The sequence below is a fragment of the Diadema antillarum genome, unplaced genomic scaffold (genome assembly GCF_040938485.1).
Source record: "Diadema antillarum isolate AM-2024a unplaced genomic scaffold, OU_Dant_1.0 seq00001479_RagTag, whole genome shotgun sequence".
NCBI classification, from domain to species: domain Eukaryota; kingdom Metazoa; phylum Echinodermata; class Echinoidea; order Diadematoida; family Diadematidae; genus Diadema; species Diadema antillarum.
The window spans coordinates 48,038-68,124 of NW_027272218.1; the positions used below are offsets into that span (position 1 = coordinate 48,038).

Sequence of the window (20,087 nt, forward strand, 5' to 3'; positions counted from 1 at the left end):
ACGAACCTTCGAAATAACTAACCTGCGGAATAACGCCACAAATGTTCGGATCAACATACCCTTTTTGATTTTCGGATTAACGAATCTTCGGAATAACGAATATCCGAAACACACAAATTCCCTATACTTAGAGGTTTGTTAACCCTTAATTCAAGAAAGGTTCGTTAATCCGAATATTTGTGACATATTCCGAAGGTTCGTTAGTCCGAAAATAAAATAGGGTTTCTATTCCTAAGGCTCGTTTATTCGAAAATGAAATGGGGTTCGTTATTCCGAAGGTTCGTTAATCCAAAAATCAAACAGGGTTCTGAAATTGGTCATAAGACTTTTTTTGTTCAAAAGTTATCTGGATGTCTATAACGTCCAAACGTTTTTCTGTCGGTCCTTAAAAAATTAGAAAGGTTTCTTGTTATTTTAACGATTAAAAAAACGTTTTCATAACGTCCAATTGAAACGTTTTGAATACGTCGAAAGCCTTCCAGAAAAATGATGTTCTGAAAATGTTTTGACAAAACGTCCAAATAACGAACTTGGAACGTTTCAAGAACATTTAGAAACGTCCAAATGTCAGCTAGGACCCAGATTTGTATCATGGTTGTACTTTGAGGTACTCACATGCGCTTTATTAGACCTAGCCCACGATCTAAAAATGACGTCAAAATCACGTCCATTTTCCTTGTTTACATAGTTTTCGTGAAAAAGGCGTCTTTCAGACGTCTTCCTTTTTTCTTTTCCAATATACGTAAAAAAGGCATGAATTAATGTGTAGATGACGTGCTCATGACGTTATTCTGACGTAAATCTTGTCTTTAGAATTGTGATTTACACGTCATTTAGACGAATCTAATGACCACCAATGACATCTTCGGGACAACTTTTATTTGAGCAAAAATACGACATATTGACGTCAGTTTGAAAAATACGACATATTGACGTCAGTTTGAAAAATACGACATATTCACGTCAGTTTGAAACGTTTATATGATGTCAAGTATCTGTGTTTATTTTCGTCTATAAGACTTTAAAGTAGTAATCTACACGTCTTTACAACGTCTTCGTATAACCAACCAGGCGTCAGAAAGACGTCACAAATATGACGTCGTTTAGATATCTTCAAACAACAATACGACTTATTGGCGTCAGTTTGAGACGTCTAAATAGCGTCTGTTCCATTTGAGCAAAATAAAAAATCTTATTTTTGACATTTGACTGACGTGAAATTGTCGTCGTTCTGACGACAGTATAATTATGTCGCAAACTGATATAACTCTATAAAATTATAATTCGTAGGCCTTATTATATGAAGTCACAAAGACGTCGCAAAACTGACGAAAATTTAACGTCACGTCGTAAATAAGTTGCTAAACAAAGTAAATTTCATTTCACTAATACGTCGTAAATATGAAGTGAATAATACGTCTCAAAACTGACTTGAATTTTACGTCTTAACCCAGCTAACACAAAGACGTTTTCTAAACGTTCTTGAAACATTCCAAGTTCGTTATTTCAACGTTTTGTCAAAACTTTTTCAGAACGTCTTCTGGTGGAAGGTTTTCGACGTATTTAAACGTTCCAATTGGACGTTATAAAAGCGTTTTTTTTTTTAAACGGTAAGATAGCACTAAAAAAACTTTCTAAAGTTTTAAGGACCAACAGAAAAAGGTTTGGACGTTATAGACATCCAGATAACTTTTGAAAACCCTCTAGAACGTTTAAAAACGTTTTAAGAACGTTCAAAAAAGTCTTATGACCCATTCCAGAATCTTGTTTGATTTTGGGATTAACGAATCTCGGAATAGCGAACCCTATTTCATTTTCGAATAAACGACCTTTTGGAATAGCGAACCCTATTGTATTTTCGGACTAACGAAGCTTCGGAATAACGTCACAAATGTTCGGATTAACGAACCTTTCTTGAATTTAGGGTTAACAAACCTCTAAGTATATAGGGAATTTGTGTGTTTCGGATATTCGTTATTCCGCAGGTTCGTTAATCCGAGAATCAAATAGGGTATGTTATTCCGAACATTTGTGACGTTATTTCGCAGGTTAGTTATTCCGAAGGTTCGTTTATACGAAAAAAATAGGGTTCGCTTTCTGAAGGCTCGTTTATTCGAAAATGAAATATAGGGTTCGTTATTCCGAATGTTCGCTAATACAATCCGAAAATAAAATAGGGTTTATTGATCCGACAATGAAATAGGGTCCATAACGAACCTTCGGAATAACGAGCTTTGTTTCATTTTCGGATTAACGAACCTTTGGAAAACGAAACTTCGGAATAACGAACCTTCGGAATAACGAATATTTGGAAGAACGAACCTCGGAATAAAGAACCTTCTGAATAACGAACCTTCTCAATAACGAACTGTAACCATGATATTTTGGGTGCTATCATCGTTCAAACTTATAGTTATCAGTTTCCTATGAATGTATTTCATACAAACTCGAAAGTAGCCTCTGTGACTCGGAACTAATGCTCGTTGCTCTAACTTAATGAAAAGATCTCAAATTTGGCTAATATCGGGCAAAATGATTTTCATTTGGTTATCGATTAATATTATTAAAAAATAAGTGAAATTATTTTGTGCCAAATAACACATTATAAAACGATCGTTTCAAATCTCTTCTACAAATGTGTTTTACTTGAGAATCGGAGCTGTGGGTTTGATTCTTTTTTTTTCTCTCTCTCTCTCTCATATAGTAAACATATTATGGCTATGCTGATATTGATAAACTTCATATACTGGTAAACTTCTATCACAGCTCTAATATCTCATCACTTTTTATGTGTACGATACTGCACGACTTCGAGACAACAAATCACGCATGGCTTCCCTTTTTGGGTGTCAGTCGACAACAAATGGTTTATACACATTTTAAGTCATGAACCCACCTGGGAATCTGATACCAGTTAAAGCCTGGGGTTTGTTTCTATGATATATCGATCATAAAGTTTATAAAAAGTTGCGAGTATAACAAGAACTCTCGAGTTTTGGAGCGCGCTCGGTAACCAGCTATTTTGTACGTGTGAATGCGGCTAGTGTTCTTACAAACGAACAAACAAACAAACCAACAAATCAGTTTTTTAATATTCAATCGTTTCTCTTCATCATTTCATTTACGGGTGCTACAATAGGCCATGTGGGCATTGGAGGGAGGGATCGAGTATGAATATATTGCCAGTAGCAATTCTTATTTAGACTTATGATAATGATGATGATGCTGAAAACTTTGAAAGAGATTTCGTGAAGTTGTTGTTGATGGATTGATGACATGAAAAAAAGTATTGATAGTGGTGGAAGATATAATATTGCTTGTGGTGATATGTATACGATGGTAATACGAGTGATAATCGTGGTGATGATGATAAGATGATATCCAGTTGTGAAATGATAGTAATGATGTTTATGGTCGTGCAAGGTAATCTAATAAAAGCAATGATGGTAGTGACGATTGGTTGATATTAAAGGAAACCAAAACCCAAAGACCAACATGGATTAAGTGAACGCAGCAACATTAGCATCATACATCAGTGAAAGTTTGAGGAAAAATCGGACAATCGATGCAAAGTTTTTCGTTTTTATATTTTTTGTGTTGTAATCACTGAATAAAGAGACTACTAGAGACCATGATGGGCAACAATGTAAAGAAAATATGAAGAGAATTCCACACACAAAAATCAATAAAATTATACATTCCATCAACTTAATTGATACTGACTTATGCTAAGGGTATCATTCCCCCATACTTTCTGAAAGTGGTTAATCAAATGCTCTTCCATTACTCAAGAAAAGTGAAAACATGTTTGTTTTCTTTATATTTTCTTTATGTTGTTGCCCACACATGATGTCATGCATCCAGTGGTTCCAACATCCAAACGCTAAAAATTTATAACTTTTGCATCGATTGCCCGATTTTCCTTTCACTGATGTGTTCTACTAATGTTGCTGCTTTCACTCAATCCACATTTCTTTTTGGGTTTTGGTTTCCTGCAATGATGATCGTGATGGTAGAGGTGACGATGGTAAGTGATGAGAAGGACTATAGGGTTGGCAATGATAAAGTGAACATCAAACAATTATTGATAGAGCAATTCAAACCGTGATACTAGAGCAATTTTGCACATATGGGCTGGGAAAATGAATCGATTTTGATGGAAATAGCACATCTTTTGATGTTTAAATGCCGATCCAAAATGCCTTTTTAAAGCTGATTAAATTGAAATATTTATAGAGCTAGATTTCATCGATATCGATCAAAATCGATGATTACTATAGCTCCCCCCCCCCCCCCCTCCCGCAGTTTCTCTTCCCGGCTTCCCCATCTTCATCATGGATGTTATTGCATGAGAATGTAACCATATACGTTGATATAATTATGAACCTGAACTAAAAAGGAGCCTATACTACGCCTTTCTGAATCATTGTGAAGTTGGAGGACAAACCCAAATAAACCCACTGAGGAGTTCTTCCATGTTACCCAAGACCAAGTGCCCTCTTCGAATCTGGTTTTGTCGGGCTTAATAAACATGATCAATGTTAACAATAGCAATCGCTGCAGACCTAAATATTTGTGAATTTTGTGAATTTTATTGACTCTTTAGACCCCCTCTCGGGGTATGAGAGTAGCAAACAAAGAGTATAAATAACAATATACCAGTGAATACAATACACAAAGATTACACATGACACAAAAGATATACAAGATTATAGTGTATATGGGAATACAAACATGAGTAAAATGAAAATAATTATATACAGACGTTAATCTACATGTAAATAGCAGATTACAAATTTGACAAAGAAGGTTGCTTCACTAACCTACCGCTACGTGTCGCTACGTAGATATGATACTTTGATTATGATTTATTCCAAGCTTCAATTAGATTTCCAATTTACTTTTTGCAAGATATTGATGACGACGTCGAGTTTGCATGCATCCTTACTGGCGCAAGTCTCGCGAGACACAGGAAAAGTGTCAGCAGACGGCGAACAAAACTACAGAAATACCACCTAAGGCAAAGCGGAACGCGATGGCGATGACATGTGAAGTGGAAACACACACACACACACACACACTCACACACAAACACACACACAAACAAACACTCACACACGCGCATACGCACACCCACACACACAAACCCGTTGTTATGTTTCTGGTTGAAGGACGGCGTCCCATTCTCACGTTGTAATCTGATTCTGTGGTTAGCAGACGACCATGCCAATGGTACTCTGTATATACTGTGTAACAGTACGAACTCAACGCCTAACTGTCCTGAAGTCCACGCACATGCGTACAAAATCCAACTTGTACACTGATAGTCTTTGCTCAAGTGACACAATGGGCAATTTCGACGCGTTAGGGTTACGGAAAAAAAAATCGCGGCCGGGGAGGGGGTTGGGATAGGCATGGGTTGAAGCTCTGTAGACCTCTATTAGGTTGTGTCCTTTATTTTTATATATTCTATCACACTGGTGAAAAAAAAAATACTTGTCAAATACGTAGAAAATTTGACCATGTGTCTTCGAAAGGCAGATAAAAATATAAGAACGTCCCGAGTCCTGCCTGGGCGGGATGGGACACACCATTTAGAACTGTCATAAATAACATTGAAAGTACATTCATCAGTGTATATCCTCAGAGCATTCCTGGCTTTTCAAGAAATCTTTCCATTTTGTCTATTAAAGGGTTCTGTGACCGGGAATGTGGGCATGTTGTCCATTTGTTTAGGTTACATATTCTGCACCCTTGTGATGGTGATTATGTTGAAGCTTGTGGACAAATTTGAGCGTGTTTTTTTTTTCAATATGAAGATGAAAATCTGAAAGTTAGACTCAAACTTGATCCCCCTTCTACCAACTGGGTCGATAAGACAAATTGGTTGAAACTACTGTCACAAATATACTTACTGACACCAGCTTAGCTCTTTCACTTCTGGTCCTAAAGAAGATGATTTTTTTCTCAAAGAATACATAATTTGAGGGTTTCCCCAATCCCCTACATCTTGGGGGCTCATCTAAAGAATTTGAGATTCCACCCTTACATGTTGCTACCTGCCAAGTTTTGGTGAAAGACCGTCGTTGGATTTTCAGAAAGAAGCTGAAATGTAAAAAGTTTACGCAAGACGCACGACGGATGTTGCCCGGTGAATGGTCTCTAGAGCTCACTTGAGACTGTGGCTCAGGCGACTAAAAGTAGACAGAAAATAAATGAAATAACTTTATTGTAGTTCGGAATAGCAAAAATTGTGTTTAATGTTACTCTGTTTCTGTATCGTTTTTAGAGTACTTGAAATGGAAGGGTACTAGCCCTACCTGTTGTAAATCCTGTAGTGGTCAATTCCATTAGTATGTTGTTTTTTTTTTGCAAATTGCTTATTGCCTTCTGATGTTACACTTATTACATTGAAATTGCATTCTCTAACGTTATTTTTGTAATGAGTCTTTTTTCTTCCACAAAATAGGAAGTCACAGCAAAAAAGCATATTCGTTAACGTGATTCATTAGAGTGAGAGGTTCCGCAATTCTCTTGGTAAGCCATAACAGTAGCTAACCGACGAGCAGTATGAACATTGATCCAACCAGAGAAGTATCAAAACACTCGTACACTAAATAATTCCACGTTTTGAATGCGACGCATATCTCCACGTTTGGTGAATAGTGGTCATCGCAAGGAGAAATAGGGTGTCTTTTATGAGTAAACTGGGTGGAACCAAGGAACTTCTTGATGGAAATCTCTCATCCACAATGGTTCAGCTGGGACAGCGGGGCGACGAGGAGAAGGGGCGAGTAGTCGAGGAGGCGAGGGGCGAGTAGTCGAGGAGGCAAGGGGCGAGGAGGTAATGGCTTACATTGCTCAACTGGATGGACTCAATAGCACTGTAATCCTTTTCTTTTGCTTGTACCAGGGAGGTGGAAGAAATCTTCCACCTCCTTGTTTGTACATGCCGCTGAGCCTCAATAATGAGATAACATGAACTAAGGAATCAGCGTGACGTTGCCTCCACTGCGCTGATATTGATGTCAAGGGGAAAAAGACAGGGTTTGGCAACCAACATATTCCATTCAATCTCTTTTCCTGTATAGGCCCTGCTTCGTTTCATGTGTCAAGTGCAGAGTGCCAAGTACCAGACGTTTCTGCTTAATTAAGCATAAGAAGTACACAGCAAGCAACATCATGATCAATTCGTTGCCACCGAGGTGTGATAAATCAATGTTAAGTCTTACCTGGCGATCCGGTTCTAGTGAACATTGTGTATATAACCTATGGGCTGCAGTAATGAAAGAATACACAGTTAGGCATTCATACTGGTGAGACACGTGTCATATACTTGTATTTAGGGTAACGAAAAGACACAAGATGTACGATAATTTCTTACCAATCACAGTTACTAGAAACAGGCAGCTTCCGACATTTCCATTCGGATCTGCCGACGACACGTTCACCGTGGTATTTCCGATACCAAAGAATGATCCGGACTCTGGAACAGAAACTGGGTAGGTGAATTCGCCCGAGTTGTCTACCACAGCCGGAACGGACCAAGTGATGTTGACAGATGATGAATTAGGCTGCAGAACCTCCAGGAGATCATCAGGACAAGTAATGTTGGGAGACTCTCGATCTGCACAAAGATGATTCATGTAATTCAGGTTACATTCTTACACTTGAATGTGACCTCGATGATAGAAAGTTAATTTCTTTATACATTTTTTTCCATTCCGTAATTCAAGGAAGAAACTTGGCCTGCGATCTTTGACGCTTGGCAATTAATGCGACTTCTTTCAGTAACAAAACCTGTCGTCTTTGAGAGGTCAGTGCACATTTCTTGATGAGAGCATCACATCCATAATTTTAGCCCTTGTACATTCCTACTGAGGGAAAAGAGAAACGAGAGGGCTTGGGAGGTGAACTCTTCTGAGGCCATCAGTTGGATAGTGTGCGTGATGCAAGGGTTTGTACATTGCGTGCATTATTACTGGTACTTTGAGAATCGATCGCATCCAAAGCTAAGCGCTTAAATATCGCCTCTACTGCATGACTATTTGAACAGCAATTCTGTCCATCATAGCTTTCATGCTGTCTTTTTCTTTTTCAAGCGAGGACCATGTGATATGATTATAGTCACGTCTCCTGCACTCCTACCCTGCTTCCCTTGAATACCCAGAATTCCGCTCAATCCTTACCTTGACATAGTAGTCCATGTTTTAGCTGACTTTGACAAATAAAGTAAACTCGAACGCACAATCATTAAAAATCGTTCATAATTTCCTAATACGAAGTGAGAAATGTCATGAAAACCTAAACAAAACAAAGCAAAGAAAAAATGTTTTCGATAGATGGTTGAACGTCTATAAACAGTTTCCCGAAATTATGATTCTTTGACTTTTACAACATCATGGTTGATTAATTGCTATAAACTCGGGTCTTATGAATTGTAACTTCACTGTGAGAGAAGGTGAAGCTTTGTGTACATATCGAGTGAGGCTTGTGATGCATTGCAATCATCTGTAACTTTAACATGGTTGGGGTGAATAACACTGATTTGTGAAGGCATTTTCATCCCATGCAGTGGCGTTTCTAGGGAAAACGGCGCCCGGGGCAAGCGCGAAAATTGCGCCCCTAACTGATGATTTCTGAAAAAGTGTTCAACCCCGACCCGATCCCGGTAGGGACTTTAAAAAAAGGTCCGCATGATATGCTTTTTCAAGCACCTAAGAGGGGTCTTTTGAGGGTGATTTAAATGAAATAAATTTTGATAAATTTTGGCGAGCGAGCGCAGCGAGCGAGCCGAAAATTATTGTATTTCAGCTTACAAAACATGGAATTCATGTCATTTTTTCTTATTAAATCTTATAATTCTAATCTAGATATAGTGACGGCCTTATAGATAACGATTGATACCAACAAACTAAGGACTTGAAAAAATACTCTAAATTAGTATATATGCGCGAGTCAGCCAAAATTTGTATACTTCTGTGTCATCATTACGTTTTGTTCTTGTCTTCTTCTTATTTTGATAAATTTAGGCGAGCGAGCACAGCGAGCGAGCCGAAAATTTTTGTATTTCAGCTTACAAAACATGGAATTCATGTCATTTTTTCTTATTAAATCTTATAATTCTAATCTAGATATAGTGACGGACTTATAGATAACGATTTATACCAACAAACTAAAGACTTGAAAAAATACTCTAAATTAGTATATATGCGCGAGTCAGCCGAAATTTGTATATTTCTGCGTCATCATTACGTTTTGTTCTTATCTTTTTTTGGTAAATTTTGGCGAGCGAGCGCAGCGAGCGAGCCGAAAATTTTTGTATTTCAGCTTACAAAACATGGAATTCTTGTCTTTTTTGCTTATTAAATCTTACAATTCTAATCAAGATATAGTGACGGCCTTATAGATAACGATTCATACCAACAAACTGAGGACTTGAAAAATACTCTAAATTTGTATGCGCGAGTAATGAGTCGACATTTGTATATTTCTGCGTCATCATCACGTTTTGTTCTTTTTTTATTAATTTTTGGCGAGCGAGCGCAGCGAGCGAGCCGAAAAATTTTGTATTTCAGCTTACAAAACATGGAATTCGCAATTCTTGTGTGAACACAATAACACAATAAACATTGTTATTTGTCCGCGTCATCATCATGTTTTGTTTTTATCTTGTTTGATTTGGTTTTCTGCCCCCTTCTCCCTCCCCCCCCCCCCCCCCTCCTCTCCCGTCCGGGCGAGTTTTGTTTTGTTTTTTTTCCCTTCTTCTTCTTCTTTTTTTTTCTTCTTCTTCTTTTTTTTTTCGTTTTTTCGTTTTTTTTGCGCCCCCAAGGAGTGGCGCCCGGGGCACGTGCCCCCCTTGCCCCCCCCCCTAGATACGCCACTGATCCCATGGTTTTCTGATTTCATGTCCGATAAACTACCACTAACAAAATCACTCTCATTACTTTATTTGGATTGTACATACCCTAATCCTTCTATCGAAATGAACTGTAACATGGAGTGGCAGAACTCTTTGCCCCTGTCGTCTGCAGTACCTACCTTGTACCTCGACTCTCACAAAACAAGTTTCCTCGTTTCCCGCCAGGTCTGTCGCTGATAGCTCGACGTCGAAGACGCCAATGGGGAGTTCAGCTGTGAGAGTATCATTACTGGTAACTGGTTCCAGAAGAGAATTATCAGTGACTACAGGAGATGGTATGCTGACTATCGAGTAGTTCAAACCTGGCAACGTTGAGACAACTATTCTATCAGAGCAGTTGAGGACTGGTGGCTCAGTGTCTGAAAAAAGGCATTCATTGAAGGTAAATAAGTCACATAATTCACGCAGTGGGAACTCAAGAAATTCCATAACGTTATATCGAGTATATCTGAATGTAAGGTGAATGATTTCATCTTTCTGTTCCAAATAGATATCCTCGGCATTTCGCATTCGCGTGCCATCTCGGCTCAATCTAGGCTAAGTAAATACCTGGCATGTTTCTTAGCAATCATTATAGTAGCTCTAGGCTTGTGAAAAGGACACCATGATAAAATATATGATTGTATTTTACAGGGTTAAAATTCAACATTGCCCGAAGACAACCCGCGTTTGTACATTATAGATTGCAGAAGTAGGCCCTAAGTGCTAGATCTGATATTAGTTCATTCACGAGATATCACTATTACAACATTGACAGCTTGTGCAATGCACTGTAACTCCCACACTACTTTTTGGGTCTTTACTGTAAACAACTTTATAACTGCTTCAAAAGACTATCGTGTATTTAGTTTCCGAAAGACATGATTAACATAATCAAGGTGGACATGTTACCGACTACGGTGATGTTGAATGTGCAAGAGGCTCTATTCTGGCTGGCGTCCACTGCATTTATGGTGACCGACGTGGTGCCTGGAGGGAAGGTGCTACCTGAGACATGACTCGACTCGATTGTGAAATTTCCAGAGTTGTCTGCAATGTTAGGATTTGGCCACGTGACACTGGCGCTATAGAGTCCCGGATCTGTCGACTGTGTGATGTCATCGGGACAGGTTACATTCGGCGATTCACGATCTAATGAGATAATAGTGCGAAAGTGACATTAAGGACTGACACCGAAGTAAAGCTAACAAGTTTCTGTCAAAAAGTTCAAGAGTATACTGTTAGTTGGAATTCAGTTTAGGCATCATTGCAATCTTTTGTTGAGAAACTTGTTTGGCTGGGAGAATACGTGTCTCTAGTTACATTTTTTTTGGGGGGGGGTCATAAAACAGATGTAAATTTTGAAAACAGCCATATGAAGAATAAAGATAAACCAAAAAGCTTTTAAACTTTAAACATAAATACCTCGAAATCGCAAATGGGATTTGAAAATAGTAATTTGATATAATGTCCGGCCTGTCAAGATGAATTAGATTCATGTTTTATTAGTCTACGTGATACACAGTGAATTATGTGTACGCGCCATTTCCAAGGCACATTCACACTAACTCCTTCATTAAAAAATGAAAATGACTTTGTCCTGGGTTTGTCTCTATTAGAAATTCATGGACGAGTCTTGTCAATACATGTATTTGTAGAAAAAGGCTTATTTTCTTTCATCACTTAAGTTCAGGTTAGTGAACGACGACACTCTCATGTATGTTATTGCACCTCTCGCATGTGATGTTGTGTGAATTTGTTTCATTGTTTTGCATAATTATCTATCAGGATGAGCTTTATCGTTATAAGTTATAACTCTTCCCACGTCATATGTCTACACTTTGTATCTTACTACTTCACATTTGCATATTCTATGTGTCCTACCGCGTTACTTATGTATGTAGAGAAATGTGCAGAAATTACACGAAAATATAATTACTAACATATAACTTATGTTGAAATAAAAACAAATATCGAAATCAATTTACCTTCCACAACGACTCGGGTAGTACACGAAGCTGTATTTCCGGCATCGTCCGTAGCTTGAAATAAGACCTCGTGCGTTCCGATAGTAAGTTCCAAGTCAGAAGTGCCATTGGTGTATGTAACCGAACCGTTATCTGATACGTACGGGGGCGGAATGTCCACGATACCAAAGTTCTGTCCCGGTAATGTGGCGGTAACTATCTCTTCCGTACAATTGATGAAAGGCGGCACTGCGTCTGTGGTTTGTAGATGTGTGGGTGATTGTGTGTTTATAGCGTGTGAGAGAAATGGGTTGTTTAAGCCATGAAAGCTCTTTTGCCCACAGAAAAGAAACTGTACAAATAAACCCATTTACAATATGCGCAATTCAAAGAAGGTGCTAGGGACTATTAAATCGCAAAACCTATGTAATCATAATGAGAAGGGATTAATAGAATAAAAATGATTGATAATAGAAGATGTCGATATAACACTAACAGAGATAAAAGATCTCCTTGTGGTCTTAACATTCATTAGTAATTAGTTAACCCTACTGGGAAGAACACAGTGTCCCACAGTGTGAAACTCAATATGGAGCATAGGGTGAACACATTGTGAACACAGTGTGAAATCTCTTCACACTATTTCGAGTGTTTTCACATTATGAACACATTGTAAATCATCAATTCACAGTGTAAATCATGAATTCCCAGTGTGAAACAGAACATTAATATGTCAACTCTCTGTGAAAACCCACACCAGTGTGAAAATAATCTTTACACTGTTAAATTTGAGCGTTTTCACATAGTTGACTATGTGAACACTTTGTGGGACACTGTGTTCTTTTCAGCAGGGTGAGACAGTTAACAAGATAGATAATAATGATCTACTATGACTACAATGCTACAACTCCTAATAGCAAAAAGATATCTTAAAGACACGAAAAGATGTATGGTGAATTTATTAATACATTGTACCTCGATTAGGTCGAATTAAAAGGAATTCTTGAATAGAATTAGCATATTCATATCCATCGGGGAAGAATTTTTGGGTGCACGTTACGAGACCGACACCCACGAGTCATACAGCCCACAGGTCATACAGCTCACACGTCATAAAGCCCACGAGTCATACAGCTCACAGGTCATACAGCCCACTAGTTATACAGCCCACGAGTTCGACACTGAGTAAATAAAGCCCATGAGTTCGACATCAAGTAAAATAAGCCCACGAGTTATACAGCCCATGAGTTCGACACTGCACTTAAAAGGCTCACGAGACCGACAGTACGCAAACAAAGCTCACGAGACCGACACTAGGCAAAAGAGGCTCACGAGACCGACATTAGGCAAAAGAGGCTCACGAGACCGACACTAGGTAAAAGAGGCCCACGAGACCGACAGGATGAACAGCGCCACCAATAGACCAATAAATTGTTTAGGGTGTGCAGATAATGGCACAATTATAGGAAAATATCAGAGATGGAAAAGGAGATTTGCTAGGGTATTACCCCGTCAATTGCCCTCCCTCACCCCCTGAACTGATCAAGATCTTTAATTGTGTTTGAGTGTGTGAGTGTTTGTGGACAAAATTAACAAAATTCAGTGAAAGTGCATGAGATGTTTCATCATTGATTTCAAAAATGTCTAAACACCCTCGTTTCCCTTTCCTGTACTTAGAAAAATAAAAATGAAATAAAATGATGTGGACATTCAGATTAACCAACTAAAAAAATGTCAAGCTGTAAAATGAAGTTTACAAGACAATATTTCACAAAATGGTCAGTGTTGCAGTGCACACCTGCTTTATACGATATGGAAGGGGCTGTTGTCTGCAAAGGTGTTGATTTAGTATAAATTCACAGAAAATAATGTTATCGCCTATTAAGCTAGCGTTAAGGATTCGGGGGGGGGGGGGAAGGATGCAGCCATGAAAACAGCTATTCTATTTGGTGAAAAATGTACCGTTTTGAGGAGAATAATTTTACAAAAACAAGCCACAAATCGAGGTGAATCGCTGCGATATAAAACGTTTTCATCCGTTGAATGTCTTACATTATAGTCACAGAGAAAATTACAAATTGAACCCTAAGTAGGCGGATAGGATATCTAAGAAAGCCCACTTAACTAGTGAAGCGAGGAAGAAAAGGACGAAAAAAGTACATCCTGCCCAACATCTAGCTAGAAATTGGGAAATACTACTAAAAATAGCACGACGGCATCTCAATCAAATCATACATCGTTAATTATTGTCCTAATTTGTTTTCATATATTATCATTTCTTTTCTTTTTTTTGGGGGGGGGGGGGGTCCCATGAAGAGGACAATTTTATTAAAAAGAAAAGAAAAGTTGGTAACACTGTTACTCCCCGTAGCGAGACGGGCTGCCCCTATCAAAGACACACGTGTAGAAACACATAGGCCTATCTTGATGTCGTTGATATGTAGATGATGCTGTTCAAGTAGTTACAACCTCTCGCTCAATGGCGTGACGAAATTGCACGCGCCAGTATGTAATTTTCCCCTTCATGGAACACCCATACAGGAAAATATTTGTAATTGACAATCCATGGCGTTGTTAATTCCTGTCAGTCTCGTGAGCCTTCTTTGCCAATTTTTGGTCTCGTGGCCTTTCTTTGCCTAGTGTCGGTCTCGTGAGCATCTTTTGCGTACTGTCGGTCTCGTGAGCCTTTATTGTGTAGCGTCGGTCTCGTGGGCTTTCTTTGCTGAGTATCGGTCTCGTGAGCTATTGCGTACTGTCGGTCTCGTGAGCCTTTATTGTGTAGCGTCGGTCTCGTGGGCTTTCTTTGCTGAGTGTCGGTCTCGTGAGTCTTTTGTGTGTAGTGTCGATGTACTGTCGAACTCATGGGCTGTATGACTCATGAGCCGTATAACTCATGGGCTGTATGACTCATGGACCTGTTATTAATGCTGGTCTCGTGGACCGTATGACTCGTTTGATTATACGATGTGTGTGAAGTTGGCTGACTTATACTGGTTCCTAGGAGTTAATTTGCGTTTCTTTAACACGACCCGAGTTCTGGACGAAAGTGCACTCATCGGACCTGCCAGATTATTCGATTTCATGACATTTGCTCCTGGGACAAGTTAATATTGCTCCCATAGGTACACAAAGGAAAAGAGAGGGCCATTTTCTGGAGTGATATTGTTATTTTGTGAAAAGTATAGATAAAGGCTGTATCACACCTTTCCGGGCAAGCTACTTGTGCTTGTTGCGAGGAGGGATTTTCCAGCACGCAGGAGAATTTTCCCGGGCGGACAAGAATATTTGCGAGTTTCGCACTTGTTTCGTACCTACTAGACACGTGCGACTTATCATCTACTTGCGTGTATTCCGTGTGACCTGCCTGAGAGCTTTGAAACCGATCCGTTTTCTGTTACGAGCGACTTACAGGTACTGCGAGGTACCTGCATTAGAGTTGCCTGAGAGGTGCTGCCGGTAAGGGTCTCCTACTGGTGTTGTGCGTGTACCTCTGCGAGCGAACCCCCACGACTCTCTCGGAACAAGTTTTGAGCATGCTCAAGGCCTTGTCATACCGTATCTGGGGAAGTTTTGAGGCTTGACTTGCAGGGAAACAAATTTGGTACCCGGAGCTCTGCGCAGTTGGTCCGCACCTGACAGTACCTAGCGCGTATCTCGCCTGTAGTTGCCCGGAGGTGCGCACGCAAGTCCCATTTAACCGCAGCCAAGTTTTGAGCATGACCAGAACTTTAACCGGGTGAGTCGCGGGGATCGGTGCCCGGAGAGGTCGACGCAGAAGGCCAGTAGGAGCCCCTTAGCGGCAGCACCTCGCAGGCAACTCCCCCGCAGGTACTTCGCAGTCCCCGTATGCAGCCAAGATAAATGACATTCTGTGGGACTTCTGCCATTCTTTCAGAGGAATTCCTTCACTGAGTTGTCAGCACCCACGCGACTGGTACACAGGTCACACAGTATAATAATAATAATAATTGCATTTATATGGCGCTTCATACTGACGTTTCTAAGCGCACTTTGCTACTCATACAAATAGATTAGAAAACACAATAACATTAACAAAATCAGCGTTAACAGTAACAAAAGAAGAAGAAAGAAAAGAAAAGAAAAGAAAAATACATGTGATACAATGGTACAATAATTGATAACTGTGTGCGCCTCCAGAAAAAAAATACAACTGATTAAAAAGGTGAGCTTTAAGAAGAATTTTAAATGATTCAACAGATGAGGCATTCTGAATATAAAGAGGGAGTTTATTCCAAAGAGTGGGAGCAATGGAAGAGAAGGCTCGGTCGCCATAACGGGTTTTTGTACGTGGGCCATGAAGTAATTGGAGAGGGGAAGATGAACGGAGGGGTCTGGCAGAAGAGGAGGAGCGGAGAGAGACTAGGTTTTGAAGATATATGGGTGCAAGATTACGTGTGATTTTGTACGTCAGAAGTAGGATCTTGAAAGTAATACGGGAATGGACTGGAAGCCAATGGAGTGAGCGGAGAACAGGAGATATATGGTCATGTCTCCTACTGAGGGAGACTAATCTAGCGGCTGAATTTTGGATACATTGGAGAGGGGATATGTGAGAAAGAGGGAGGCCGGCAAGGAGGGAGTTGCAGTAGTCCAGATAGGAGGAGACGAAGGCATGGACAAGCCGCTCAGTTGATGATTGATCAAGCAGACGCCTGATCTTCCCTATTTTGAAAATACCCCATGATGCAGACTTACAAATGTTTGTGATATGGTGTTTAAGCGTTAAGTGTTTGTCCAAAGTAAAGCCAAGGTCTCTAACACAGTCAGAGACCTTAATAATCCCATCCCGAGTAGTTAGATCTGGTAGAGGAACTGTGCTCCTAAACTGTGATGAGAAATGGATGAGTTCAGACTTGTCTTCGTTCAGACGGAGTCTGTTGGCAGTGGACCAGGCTTTGATGTCGTTGAGACATTCTCTCAGTGAATTAACAGCAGCAATCCTATCGCCAGGTGACATAGTTATGTAAATTTGAGTGTCGTCAGCATACATAGCGTAGTTGACTCCATGATGACAATTGATGATTCTGGTGAGTGGACCTGTATAGAGGAGAAAAAGAAGGGGGCCGGCAACGGATCCTTGCGGAACTCCGCAGCTGATAGGACTAGGACGTGACCAGGTCCCATTGATTATCACCCTCTGTGTGCGATCTTGAAGATATGACTTGATCCATTGGATGGCAGTGCCTGTGATGGAATAGTCATTACTAAGTCGTTGTAGTAGCAACGTGTGGTCGAGCGTGTCAAACGCAGCCGAATAGTCAAGAAGAAGAAGAGCAGCCTCATTGCCCTTGTCGACAGCAAGAAGGAGATCGTTGAGCACTTTCAACAAGGCAGTTTCTGTTGAGTGGAGGTTGCGGTATGCTGACTGGTTTGTAGGAAGCAGATGATTACTGTCAACATAAGACATTAACTGTGTAGACACAATCCTTTCAAGAGGCTTACTCACAAATGGCAGATTGGCAATTGGTCGGTAATTGCTCAGGACATCGGGATCTAGGTTCGGTTTCTTCAACAGAGGGGAAACAAGAGATGTCTTGAAAGGTATTGGAACTATACCCGATGACAATGATGTGTTAATGATGTTTTTTAGAACCGGAAGCAGCTCATCAAGGCACTCTTTGAGCAGCCAAGTTGGAAGAGGGTCCAGACTGCAAGATTTTGGTGGAGATAGCATGATGAGACGTCGAAGCTGTTCATCAGTGACCGGATTAAACTCGCTCAGGTTGCAGTTCAAAGAGTTTATTTATTTATTTATTCATTCTCCACTCATGGGATGGATTGCCCTGGTCAGCTAAAAGCTGGTTTTCACAGGGGTCCAACCAAAATACAAAACATGCCATCAGTACAAACAACAAATCAATCAATAATATACAACTGAAATTACATAAAAAAGCCAGAATGGCATAAGCTATACAAATTTAACTAAGGAAAAAAACCTACATACTAATAAATTAGAAACAATATAGTATAATCAACATCAAAAATCGGGGAATGGGGGTGGGGGATGGATGAGAAAAATCGTTCTTGTATACAATCTCAAATAATCTACTAATTTCGTTGACTCATTATCCTGCAAAAATAGGTATGTCGGGGCTGTGATTTACGTAGCGTTTGAATGCTTCAATTGATACAATTGTTGAAGAGGGATGATTAAGCTCATTCCAAAGTTTGGCCCCTCGATAAGATAGGGACCGTTTACCATAGTTGGTCTTCGGTTGAATGAATTTCAATTTGAATGGGCCGGACCTTGTGCTATAAGCAGTCTGTCGAAAACAAAACATTTGATTTAAATAGGGAGGGTATAATTCATGTAATGAACGGTACATTGTACATGCTAGTTGTTTAGCCCATCTTACATGTAGCCGATCTAATTTCAATGTATCATATAAATTATCAGAAGGATGCATATAATCAACATTCATAACAATACGAAGTGATCTATTTTGTAGTATTTGTAATTGCGAAAGGTAAGATTTGGAGGCATTTTCCCAAACCGGACTACAATAATCAAAGTGACATTGCAAAACTGATTTATAGAATAACAAAGCAGTGTCATTACTAATATACGGCCGCAATCTCTTGAGAAAATACATACATTTAATAACTTTTTTCTTAACATGATCGACCTGATTATGCCATAAAAGGTTTTGGTCAATAACAACCCCTAAATACTTACAAACTTCAACCTTTCTAATTTCACTGTCATCTATATAAACATGGCAATCATTAAAGAGTTTATTAACTCTTTGTAGCCTTTGGCGTGAACCAATAAACATCACTTCGCATTTCTTTGGACTAACCATAAGCTTATTATCTTTTAACAAATTTGACAGACTCAACAAATCTTCATTCAATTTTCTTGTAATGTCCCTTGGATCTTTGGATGAGGTGAATAAACAAGTATCGTCAGCGTATAAAGCTAGATCACAACAGTGTGCATTATTCGGCATATCATTAACAAAAATAGAGAAAAGTAGGGGGCCCAATAAAGAACCCTGGTGTACTCCGCATTCTACATCTTCTTCATCAGAAATGTAGCCATTTACAGAAGTGAATTGTTTCCTACCAACAAAATAATTCTTAAACCACTCCAAAGTTATTTCACTGAAACCATACATCTCTAATTTTTCTACAAGAAAAAAGAGTTCTCAGGAGCCTGGACGGACAACTCCAAATGGTTCACGTCAGATACAAAGGAAGACACATATCATCGATTTTCTTCATGAAGAATATACTGAACCTGTGCGCCAGTTCTGAATCAGATGAGTGTTCAGGATAAATAGAAGAGTCAGAAGGGGTGGACAGTCTCTTCACGAAGTTGAATAGTCGTTTAGAGTCAGCATTGGCGATCTCTTTTCTCAGGTACTGGGACTTTGCATCGGTAATCAGACTGTAGTACAGCTCACATTCTTGACGATACAGGTCCATGTCAGTCTGCATGCCGGACTTCAACATGCGACGTTCAGCACGACGCCGACGCCTCCTGGCATCCCTAATCTCATCAGAGAACCAAGGGGCATTGGGTCTAACTGTCACAGTCACGGTTTTAACAGGGGCATGCTTGTCCAACAGATTACTCAGCATGTCATTATACATTGAAATTGCTTCTGTAGGACAAGATGTACACTGGGAAGTCAAATTGAGACCCGTAAGTAGAATTTAAGTAGAACCCGTCCAGCAAGTAAGACACATGATTTGACTCGCCCAAATCCTTGTCCGCCCTCAGAAATTTCCGGTATGCTGGAAAATCCCTACACACAAAAAGCCCGCGTAGCATGCCCGGAAAGGTGTGACAGGGCCTAAACATGGTCGCGGGTAAAAAGATTTGCGTGCGCACCTCCGGGTGACTACGGGTGAGATACGTGCTAGGTACTGTCATGTGCGGGTCATCTGCGGGGACCTCCGGGTAATAAAAATTGTACTTCACAAGTCGCACGCAAGGCTTGCCCGGAAAGGTATGACACGGCCTTTACATTCAAGAATCCTGTAGTGTTATGTTAAGTAAATTATTCGGAATGACATCAACTAACAACCGCTGTAAAACCACTAAATAGATATTACGATGAGGGCATAGAATAAAATAACATCAAAAACAGATACAATTACATCATAGCCCTCTAAGATTGGCCTATCAAGTACACTGACCGGTTTTGGCTGTAGGATTAAAAAAAGAAGACACCTGGTGAAATATTCTGTAG

The 20,087-nt window shown here is 39.8% G+C and overlaps 1 protein-coding gene across 1 annotated transcript in view; it reads right to left on the reverse strand.

Moving 5' to 3' along the window:
• The window catches only part of LOC139709887 (hyalin-like), a gene marked incomplete at its 3' end in the record, with an annotated part of 67,488 nt that extends 48,015 nt beyond the window's left edge, over positions 1-19,473 (reverse strand). The window contains exons 1-5 of the mRNA XM_071621843.1: positions 19,125-19,473; positions 11,890-12,123; positions 10,814-11,053; positions 10,042-10,281; positions 7,385-7,627 (exon numbers count right to left, since the gene is read on the reverse strand). Of these exons, the coding sequence (XP_071477944.1) occupies positions 7,385-7,627; positions 10,042-10,281; positions 10,814-11,053; positions 11,890-12,123; positions 19,125-19,473 (1,306 nt within the window). The remainder of the gene's footprint in view (positions 1-7,384; positions 7,628-10,041; positions 10,282-10,813; positions 11,054-11,889; positions 12,124-19,124) is intronic.
• Positions 19,474-20,087: the final 614 nt, after the last annotated feature.